This window comes from Perna viridis, chromosome 2, assembly GCF_037379345.1.
Source record: "Perna viridis isolate PV_CMFRI_1.1 ecotype Kerala chromosome 2, ASM3737934v1, whole genome shotgun sequence".
NCBI lineage: Eukaryota > Metazoa > Mollusca > Bivalvia > Mytilida > Mytilidae > Perna > Perna viridis.
Window position 1 is genome coordinate 16,700,930 of NC_142446.1, and position 12,040 is coordinate 16,712,969.

Below are 12,040 nucleotides of genomic sequence, written 5' to 3' on the forward strand. Positions count from 1 at the left end.
ATATAGCATTGTTGTCAAGTGTCAATACAAAATGACTGATGTTGATCATTCCAAAAATTAATTTTATTTGTTATTGAAACTGCCAAAATGTATATATTATACATGACATGATGTCAATTAACAGTAATTTTCAAGTTAATTGCAGAGGAGGAAGTATTTTGAACTAGTTCAAAAATGAAGTGTTTGTTGATATAAAAACTTGTCCACTATCATATAAAATTGTAAAAGAAGGATAAGAATGTCTGAAACATTCATTACTCTATAATAAAAGGGTTATTGCATTAATATTGGTGAATAGTATCCCTTGAAGACTGAAATGTTGTGTACTCCCATGCTTATGTAACAAAATTTCTGATCGAGACAATATTCGCCCATACAAATGCAATAACCTTATAATATGAGTAATTATAAAATATGAGTGCTTACTTTCAAATTTGTCACTAGGATTCCTGCCTGATTTAGCACTCAGTGAATACTTGTTGTAGGGATTACTATAATATCTGAAGAAATAAGGGCTGGGTACCAAGGGTCGACTGGGTTGTGAAGGTACTGTTTTAGGACGTGCTGACTGATTAAAATTTGCCATTATTTCTGCTCTATTAGGATTTCTGTAACTCCTATAATAAAAGAAAACTTATTTTAAAACATTTTCTCTACTCAATTCACGATGTATATTAAACACTACTCTTGCAACAATACAGGGTTTATCAGAAATGACAAAACAGCCCAGAATAGAACATGAATTTGATTTTTCTCAAATCCTTCCTCAATTCAAATTTCAACCAATCAGATTGATTGTTAGTGAAGATTTGAGGAAAAACTCAAAGATTTAAGGCAATTTTGAATTGAGATTTTTTTTTTATGAAACCAAAGCCGTAAGTTCTTCTAACCATTACAAGTCTCTTGGACTTTTAATTCATGTGAGCTGTTGTGGAAAAAAAATCCCCCCCCCCAAAAAAAAAAACAAAAAAAAACAAAAAAAATAAAACAATAAATTTAAAATCGGAAAATTTTATTAAAATTTGTTAACATCAGCATGCTAAGTTTCATCCAAACCCTTTCAGTAGTTTCAGAGGAGAAGATGTTTGAAAAATTCTTAATGATGACGACAGATGACAATTTTGGACGCCAAGTGATGGCAATAGCTCACATGGCCTATGACCTGGTGCGCTAAAAAGTTCAAACAAAATGCACAGTTAAAACCTTTTAATTTTACCTACCTAACAGTAAAACCAGTGCTAAATGCAGTCTGAGACCTACTCAATTGTTGTGTCTTTCTATATGGTAGAAGTGATTGCAAACTTTCTACTTTACCCTGTAATGTAAAATGTGAAATACTTGTAGCCAACAATCTTCTGTTATCACAATATTTTGTCATAGCAGGGCATTGCAATTAGAATACCAAAAAGTAACTATGGTACAGCAAAAGAAGTCAATCAGCACACTGACAATAAATACAGTCAATCAGCACACTGACAATAAATACAATCTTATAAACACATATGTAACAAAGAACAAAATCAAAAATTCCAGTCCTCATTTACAATGTTGTACTATCACAGAATACTAACAAAATACATCTTCACCATTAAGGAATGTAATGAACAATAACAATCCTAGAATGCAAAACAGTTTCTAAATCAGTCCATTTAGTACTTCACGGACAGAATCAAAATTTAATTTTATTTTGCTCTAAGTTCTATCATCTGGAAATAAATGAAATAGTAGGAAGTTGTAACCTTACAACACAGAAGCAGTATTCTTCTCTAGAAAGGCAAGCTACTCCACTTTGATGAGCTTTAACTCGTAACTACTAAATCATACTCAGCAATAACAAAAATCTATTTTTTTCTATGGAACATAAATTTCAGATGCATATATCTTTTAAAAAATAACTGAAATATATTGAAAGTTTGACATTTTGTTGGTTGAATCCACAGCATCAAATTCTGTGAAAATGAGGATTTTTCAAAGTTATGATTCATATTTTTAAAAAATAAAAGAAAACATTCTTGTCAAAAGTGTTGCATAATTTCAAAAATGTCTTTCCTTAGCAGTTGGGTGAATTTTTTTCATACCCACTCATTCTGAAAGTGACTAAATTCAGACCTATATGTTCCACTTCTATGGAAAATACTAAAGACTTAGTTAACATTTGATTACCTTGCATACATGTTTAAAACAGTCTTCCAATGCTGAGTCTTCATTGTCATGTGTAGAGATTTTAGTGACTTCATCAGCCAATGCTTCAGCATATATACCATCACCATCACCGAGATCAGCATAGCTAGGTATCCCTGATAAATTTTCTGACCGTGTTACCCCATTATTAACAACAACAGTGAAATTTCTAGGATTTGTCCTGAAAACAGGCAAAAGCAAGATACAAGGGATACTTTCTTGTTTTATAAATAAGCAGCTTTAAATGTAAAAATTAGCCTCATTGTTCGTTATATTATTAATCAGTCATACTCAAATTTAATAAAACATGACAGAATGCAGAATTTCATACACATTATAAATTATTTTGTCCATACTTATAAAAACTAATATACAAACATTTTGCACAGCAGAACTTTCTATGATTATTGATGTGGATCATACACCAAACAAACTATACAGTGTATATGTCAAAAGCAACAAATAACATACAACATTTATCTTTTGTCAAGAAAATGAGAATAAATGTAGCAAGTGATGTACCAATGATATAAATATCTCTTGAGAATACATTTCAAAGAAATCCCAGAAATCCAAATTTACAATTTCCAGTTTTCTATTGGGGCTCTGCTGAGTTTGAGAATATAGAAATCTTACGTGAGGATATCCTAGTCTTACATTTTCTGGTGGTGACTGAATTCATTTTCTCACATTCTTGTGATTAATACACAAATTCAAAATGCCCTGCTTGCTGCTATTCCTTCATATTTATAAGACTTCATAAAATGTTTTATTGTGATGTCAATAACATTTCATGTTTTATCGAAAACCTTGATTAGGAAATCTCATACAGCAATAAATATGAATATTATTCTGGTCTCAAAAGTGAGAAAATAGAAGAATGATTTTAAGTATAAGCTAGTACCGGCATACCTGATGAGATCATAAAAGTCATTTCTGTTGGCATGTTTTGCTGGTCCCCATTTTTTGGCTGTTTGTGATCGTGGAGATGTTTTGGTTGAAAGATCATCAGGACTAACTGTCTGCTTTCTCTGTTTATAAAGATAAAAAATCATTACTAATGATAGTTTGATCAAACCAGAATAATGCTTATTACTTCATATGTCAAAAAAAAATTTACCACTTCATTGTAACTCGAGTAGAAACAAAATCAAGTATAACATTGAAGTAAATTAATGCTTCCTAAAAATAACAGTGTGAATTGACAGTATCTGCACAATGAAAACCAGTTTGTTCACTGTGTCAATAATTTTCCTCTTTTATCTATCCCAACCAGAAAATTTTATGACCAACTCATCAGTGTTTCTAGAAAAGTAAAGGACACTTATCCTACCAGTGCACCCTTGTCCCAGTTTTTAGTGGCGCCCACTTTGGTTAACTTTTGTTTCTTTGCATGTGTAATTTCATTTATTTTATATTCTTTGTTGTGTGTATCTATTTTTGTTTAGTTCATTTGTTATCCTGGATAAGTTCTTTTGATTATGGTTTGAATCCTGGTTCTCTTGATTTCCCATTCACAACATGAAAAGCATGTTTCTGGTACAATTTTTCTCAGAACTTTATTAGAATGCAAAGGCACCATTAGTTTTTTGTTTTTAAATACCTATGATTGTTGTGATTTCAAATATTATTCCTCATACAAACGATACATGCATTGCATCTTGACCTACAAAGCCTCTTCATTCATCATTAATTCTGATACATGTACCAACATTATTTTTTTCATCCCAAGTGGACATTTAGAACCTCCTCTTTCCCCATTAATTATCATACAAACATTCCCTGTCCATTGATACCTACCTTTACAGGTTGGCCTATAGAACCTCATCTTTCTTATTAATTATCATATAAACATTCCCTGTCCGTTGATACCTACCTTTACAGGTTGGCCTATAGAACCTCCTCTTTCCTCATTAATTATCATACAAACATTCCCTGTCCATTGATACCTACCTTTACAGGTTGGCCTACAAAACCCCTACTTTCCTCCTTAATTCTCAACTGTTCTACCAGTCTCTGAAAAAAAAAAATGATTTTTTACTCTGACATATTGAACTTTTTTTGCTTTATCGATAACCATTAATAAGCTATTTCATGACAACAAAATTTAATATTGATTTCTTCACCAACTGTTACTTTCCCAAATACTGTAAATAAAGAACTTTTTTGTTGGGTAACATTTGTAAGTGGTTTATGTGGTTTGAACTGCAAAACCCATGAACCAACAAAATTTTGGCAAACAATGAAAATTAATACCCAATACTTAAAGTGCCTTCAAAGTATCAGCTTAAACTCAAAAACATTCTAAATTAAAACTTTAATCTTTTAAAATGGGGTAGGAGTTGTATTATGACCAAATTATTTCAAATTCTAAAAAATGCAATTTTGCTTCTTTTTCATTATTTGATTTCATATTGTATTTCATTACATTAACAATGATAAACCAGTAACATTGGGTATGAGAGCAAAGCCTAGCCATCAAACTAAATTAAACTTTATGGAATGAATTTTGTCAAAATAGTATCATAAATAAATGAGATTTTCATTTATCAAACAATATAAGTTAGAAAAAAAAACATTACAATTATTTGAAAACTTACAGACACATAGAATTCACCCTTCAAGGGTTCCTATTACATAATTTTTTTCCCTTATATCTTTTACTATATTCCATATTTTGCTTACATGTTTCATAAATAAATCCTGCTCTAAAATCCTCATCCTTTGATGGGTACAAATATTATAAAGAGGGCCAAATTTCTTTTACTAATACATGCATCTTGGTATATTACCAATATATTTTAATTGCATAACTAAAGAAATGTAAAATTGTAGTAATACCACATAACTACCATAGTCAACTGTGCCATTAACTATATTATCTCTGACCTTTATTAGAAAGTAAATATAAAAAGATTCAGAACCACAACTAAAGAGTGATAAAATAAATAAAAGAAAAACAAAGTCTAGCACCTCAACCAATACCATTGTAATATGGATGTTGATATTTTACCACTAAACACAATTTCAATTCTTTTGCCCTATTTGGGTTAATATAATTAAGGGTCTTTTTCCACCAACAAAAAAAATGAGGCTCCTTGAAGTATGAACTTATATTAGAGGAAGAACTGAAGACAAAATGTGAATTCACTTTCCAAGAGGATTTCAATGAGCAGTCACAGCCATTATAGAAGCCAATTATACTGCATGAAACATGATTGTATAAAGATATAAAGAATTCATTGCTATCAATAATCCTATTTAAGTCTCAAAAGATTTCCATGTGTAGCTACAAAGGAGTTCAGCTTTGATAAATGACAAGAAGCTAAGGATGCATCTAGAAGCCTTTCTGTTAAAATAAGCTGACCCAACATCATAATTGTCCAGTTTAGTCAAAACTGGTTATTCTAAAGTAATTGAACAAAGTTCTTAAAAAGTTTAAAAATGTTAACCAAAAAAAACAACAAAAAAAACAATTGAAACAGATAACGAACCCACCCAAAGTTACAACAAAAGCTCACTTCGGTCCAAGTAAGTAAACAAAACTGCAGCTCAGTGAGCCATATAAAACCCTTGACTTGCTCAAGTTGGATAACTAAAATTCTTGATAGGATAGAAATAACTACAAATTAGATGATGTTGTAATACTCAGGAAGGATAATTTCATTTTCCATCATGTCATTAACACATGGTGCCTCACTTTCCAATAGATTCATGGAATTCCATCAAGTACTTTAGAGGAAATTTTTAGGAGATAGTGACAGGTAGATACAAGAAGATGTATGCTGTATACTCCTGTTTTAGGAGGTACAAATATCATTAAAACCTGGAGGAAAGGAATCTGTTCAGAAAATGCAAAAATCAGCCCCAAAAAGAAAGTGTTTCAAATATGGCATATACCAGTTGAGTATGTGCTTCATTAAAAAAAAATCATTGTTGTTCATGCATGTGTTGCAATAAAATAAAAGTTGAAAATGAAAAAAAATTAGAAAATTTAGCCAAATTGTGGTTAAATAGCTTACTTTATGAGACATGTATGTAGAAAATATAATAGTGCATTTGTCGAACTCTTTGCTATTTATACAAAAATAGCCTTTTGTATTATTACAACCCGTCAAAATATTTTGTTGTTCAAAGCTTGCAGTCTACATTTTTTGATTGAATAACTACAACTAATCCTTTCATTTTTGTAAAAAGTCTCTGAAAACTGTATAGAAGCAGTATTTTGTGACCTTATTATGACTGAATTATGACACAACAGCTTGAATTTTCTGTAAAATAGGATTGAGATATTGTTTTAGCTTCAAAATGTGGTACATGTAATAAGAAACTTCAGATAGTAGCTTGATATTTTGACAAAAAAATAGGCCTCTGAAACTAGTGTTAGTGAATCTACCCCTTTCCTTGTCAAGGAAAATCATCAAAGGCGGATCCAGATCAAGATATTCCAAAACAAGAGGAACACTTACTGGTTTAAATGGAGGTACACTCCAGTAATTTCCAGTGATCCCATCCCTTGGATCTGTCTATGATCATATACTGAACTTCAATAGGGTTTGTAAGTCTTGTTCTAGTTTCATTTTCCTTTCCAGAATTTCCTATGTAGAACGTATTGAAATCGGACGACCGATCTGCATATTATTGTTTACTGGATATTGTGTAATTTTTAATTGGTATTTTCAAACTAAAGATGATTTGCTTTTAATTCTGAACTTACACTCTGTCAATGGCCAACTTCCACACATTTGAATGGTAGGCTAGCAACCAATCTCATGAAGCAATGGAGTCAAGTAACGAGACTTACATACCCTATCAGGAACAGCAAGCTAAGCACCACCAAAAATTAATTGCTTAAAGAAATAATTGCTGTCATCAATCCTATCAAAATATTTGCTAAGATATTGCCAGCTGTCAGCCATCTTGATCAACTGCAGAAGCTCTTTTACTCACCCGCTCTGTTTTATTGAAATTGACAAAATATCTGCAGAGATAGGTCCAAGACATTCTCTTTTACAGTTACAATGGCAATCTTAAGAAGCTACAGCTGCTCAAGGAACATACTGATAGTTTAAAAAAAATACCACTTGTAGAGATAATAACTGTAAATATTCCTATAAAGTTTCAATATATATAAATTTGAAATGGAATTCAGAAACACTGAACTTCAAATATGGCTAATCAGAAGCTTAAGTAGTCTATAGTTATTAGCCATTTTATTTCATCAAGCAGAACCAAGGGGGAACATTAATAGAACAAGTCAACCTATACATTATTCTGCTAAGTTTGGTTAAAATTGGTAAATCGGTTTATTAGAGAAGTGCACTGTTAAAAATTTATGGGCATTCATGGATGACAGATAAGAAGTGGTGGCATAAGCTTCCTCAGAAATTTGGTTTAAGTCAGATACTATTATTTCACAAGTGGAAAAAATGTGGTACAAACATTCATGGCAAAATAGAGTGAAAAAGAATAGCTAAATTGAGTAACAATCATGAGACAGAAATAACTAAATGTCTGTACATTTCCAATGGTCGTTCAATATAAATATTACCATATGAATAAAAAAATTCTACAAATTCCACAGGAGAAGTCTGGTATTACATGATCAATTTTTATAAAAGTATAGTCTCTTGCCACTAAAAACACTAATATAGCAATCATTTTTGCTGCAACAGTATGAGAATGTATAAACTAGCTTTACAATGTATAACAGACTACTCCCTTAAAGTTTACCTTTTTCTGTTCCTCTTTAGTCTAAAATATTGTACATATGAATGTGGTCACATTTAAATCCAGCTTCATAATCATGAAGATATGACAAAGGAAACAGGAAAACATTACAATACAAATTTTACAGTCAAATATTTCATATTTTAAAATGTCATAAGCAATTATTTGTAAATTGATTTATTTAGTCCCCCAAAAAAAGTTTGGGACTTATTGATTCTGTAGTGTTTCTTATTCTTATATATATCATTTACTATCTAACTTTTTCATGCATCATACAAATAAACTTGAACTTGCATGAACCCATAAGGATAAGTAGCAGTTTATACTGGGATAGTTACCATAAAAGAGATGGACAATGATAGACAAAATATACAATGTGATCTACATGCACTGCCTTTGGCTGGCTCTAATAGCTCATCTGAGCCTAATGCCCATATAAGGAAAAACTCTTTTAATGAGTAATAGTGCAACTTCATGGATTTGAAGGTATTCTTGTTCATTTCTCATTGAGAAATTTTTAATCCTCCCATAGTTTTCATTTTCCAAAAGAGAGTGTTGTATGGAACTGTCTTTTAAAAAGTTTTATATAATATGATACTAAGTAATGTCTCAAAAGCAGTTTTATAAAACCAGTACGCTGTACATTCAATTAAAATATACTTAATGGTACATGAAGTTAATAGATATAATCTTGGCTGGACCATCATATACAAAATAAATCCTGAGCAATAGTGATTACCACCAAGTGCTTAAAAAATAAATGTTATTGGATAATTGGTTGGTTGGCACTGCATGAAATCAAAATTGCAAATCACGTCACTATTTTAATATGCATTATATTGAAACCAATAAGGGCTACAAAGTTATGAACTATAAATTGAACATAATTTTGCCACTAGTAAATATAGTCAGAGAGAGAAAGAGAGATAAAGCTATCTGACATTAGAGACAACTTACATATCTTCTTTGTTCAGTTGGAGTGCGTAATCTATTGCCTATTCTTCTACCTCTAGCTAAGGGTGAAATACCAACAGTCCGTGCAGCAGGAGGCTTTATATTTCCTTCCTAGAATTAAAGATCGAACTCTCTTACCTTAAAAAAACTTTATTTATGATGTGGAATTGTATTCCTTACTTCAACAGCTGACAATTTCCTCAAGGCATAAAAAACTTTTAGTCAAGTTTTTCTATTTCAAAGAGATTTGTTTTTCATATGTATCAACAATGGAATATGTATTTAGTCTATGAAAAATTTTCAGTTAAAGTAAACTCTGGAATCATTAGTTGAAAGAAGCAATCATAAGAATTTTCAGAGAACACTACCAGTTAATTAGTTGACACTAACTTTCTGTAGACTGAATTCCTACTCATGAAAACTATAGTCCAAAGCATTTATGTTCATTAAATAAATGATTAGACAAATAATTTGAACTTACCAAGCCAAGATATATTCCAGTCATATTCCTAGGCTGGTCTTTTCCAGGAACACTTTTGGAAGTAAATGGCATGTTTCTAGTGACCGGAAGGTCAGGGGAATGAGGTGGAAGGTTCCGCATGCTAAAGGTTCTATGCCTCCATTTCAATATCACATTGCTTATAATTGACTAAGATTGTTAATAATTGCTATTTGCTTCCTGCCTTTTCATACATTCATTTTTGTTCTGCAATGCACAAAAAAAATCATGTAATGAAGTTGTGGACTATAACAGAAACAATATAAACATTGCAAACTACACAAATCAAACTATGGTGTCTAACATATCAAATATCAGCATTTAAAATCAAATCCTTTCATAAGAAAACAATAATGAAATCATAAATAAAAAGTGTATTGATCTTACCTACAGTAAATAATAATATAATAAGCCTTAACTAGATTGTGGACTAATAGAACCTGTATTATAAGAAGTTTAATGTTATCAATATGACTTACTCCCTTATATGTTCAGTGTAGGCTCCCTTAATTTTGAAAATAACCCTTTAAAGTGTTATTCAACAGGACATCAATTTTTATTAATTAAACAGATTTTTGGATTACATTTTAATGGACATATCAAGGTCATGGTCCTGTTTCTGGCACTTCAGAATAATAAAACGCCACCATATTCTAACAAACTAATTTTAAATGTATGGTGTTAAAATCCAGAGAAAAATCTTATCAGCTAAGTCAATCAAATATTTCATTTGGCAGTAAGCCACTTTATAAGATACTTAATAACTTTACACATTTGGGAGGTTCAATAAATCTCTTTGTCTCTTTAGGCATTACATTGCAACATATCATTAACAACTTTAAAGGGTATCAACATAAATAAGCACTTAAAATCTATTGTATTCCATTCTTATTTTAGGTGACAAAGGGTAGCCTGAAATATACATGAGTTATCTGCCCTTAATCAGTGTAAGAAACGAAATATCTATATATGTATCTATAGGAATCCATAATTTACTAAATAAACAGATCATTTTACTGTGTAAAGTCAAAACATGACATAACCAAGTAGAGAAACAGAATGTTTGAAAACCAAATGCACAGAATATTATCTTAGCATTCTCATTATATCAATGTTAGTTTCAAGAATTTTAAGACAGTTTGGGGTGATATTTTTGTGTCATAATTTAACTGTCCACGGCAGCAAACTGCTATTTAATATGTATTGTGTCTAAAGAAAATATAGAAGCTTGAATTAGCATTTTATTCCAGAAATTAAAATGAAATATAGTTTGTTTCCCTACTTCCAACCAACAAAAAAAGTCTTAATATTGTCAAAAGTTACAAAACTAAAAAAATTAACTTCTTTCCAAGTTTCTAGCTTATCAGATCGACTGGTATTGTTTCCACTATTATGGAAGAAATGATATTGCCCTATTGCTTACTCATAATAGAATTGGTATGGACAGCATGGGAAAATATACAATGCCTCAACTGAAAAATATCTAGGATGAGTTTCAGAACTTGTAATTATCACATAAAATAGACTAAGATTTTTTTATATCTACATGTAAGATGTATGATGATGTTCTATCACCTTTTTGCACACTCTAACTTCAACATTGCATTTATTCCATGTACATACAGGTGCTATGTTTGTATTTATTCCATCTACATACAGGTGCTATGTTTTGCATTTATTCCATGTACATACAGGTGCTATGTTTTGCATTTATTCCACGTACATACAAGTGCAATGTATTGAAGATATTCCATGTATGTACAGGCGTTAAGTTTTCCATTTATACCATGTACATACAGGTATTATGTTTTGCATTTATTCCATATACATACCGGTGTTATGTTTTGGCATTTATTCCATCTACATACAGGTGCTATGTTTTGCATTTATTCCATGTACATACAAGTGTTATGATTTGCATTTATTCCATGTACATACAGGTGTAATGTTTTGCATTTATTCCATGTACATACAAGTGCGATGTATTGAAGATATTCCATGTACGTACAGGTGTTATGGTTTGCATTTATTCCATTTACATACAGGTGTTATGTTTTTGCATTTATTCAATCTACATACAAGTGATATATTTTGATTTATTAGATCTACATACAGGTGTTATGTTTTGCATTTATTCAATCTACATACAGGTGATATATTTTGATTTATTCGATCTACATACAGGTGTTATGTTTTGAAGATATTCCATGTACATACAGATGCTATGTTTTGAAGAGGAAAATTATTAGTTGCACTAATTTAGTATGCTTTGTCAAGCATAAAATTTGACAAAAGATACATATTCAGAGTTTAGACTTATGTATTGCCAGTTTAATGCCTGTAGAACAGATGCATGTTTTTTGTGTAATTGGATAATGAAGTTGTGAACAAATTGTTATTAATAACACAAGAGTTTTAGAATAACGACACTAGCTCCAATACATGGATAAGAACAAAAAGCATCAATGTCCTCATATCTGTAATCTTCAGGATTTAAACAGTTCTATTAATGCATTTTTAAGGTACAGGCTGGAAATTTGGATATTCACTAAAAAAAGTATAAAGATCTTTATGTCAACTTTTCTAGCATTTGGGTACAGTTTGAAGCAATAAAATAGGACTTCCTCAAGATATGGTGCAACATGCATAAATCATCCATTTTAAGAGTGATAACAT

At 30.8% G+C, this 12,040-nt stretch overlaps 1 protein-coding gene across 9 annotated transcripts in view; it reads right to left on the reverse strand.

Moving 5' to 3' along the window:
- Nucleotides 1-12,040, reverse strand: part of LOC148623839 (uncharacterized) — a 73,483-nt gene that overhangs the window by 54,195 nt on the left and 7,248 nt on the right. For 6 of the 9 annotated variants that reach the window (XM_088566037.1, XM_088566035.1, XM_088566036.1 and 3 more), the window contains exons 2-9: nt 9,347-9,571; nt 8,869-8,976; nt 7,915-7,935; nt 4,135-4,197; nt 3,094-3,212; nt 2,164-2,362; nt 1,221-1,315; nt 427-617 (exon numbers count right to left, since the gene is read on the reverse strand). In XM_088566037.1, coding sequence (XP_088422163.1) covers nt 427-617; nt 1,221-1,315; nt 2,164-2,362; nt 3,094-3,212; nt 4,135-4,197; nt 7,915-7,935; nt 8,869-8,976; nt 9,347-9,466 — 916 coding nt within the window. In that variant the 5' untranslated portion in view covers nt 9,467-9,571. The other 3 variants (XM_088566030.1, XM_088566032.1, XM_088566034.1) reach the window with 3 other exon arrangements.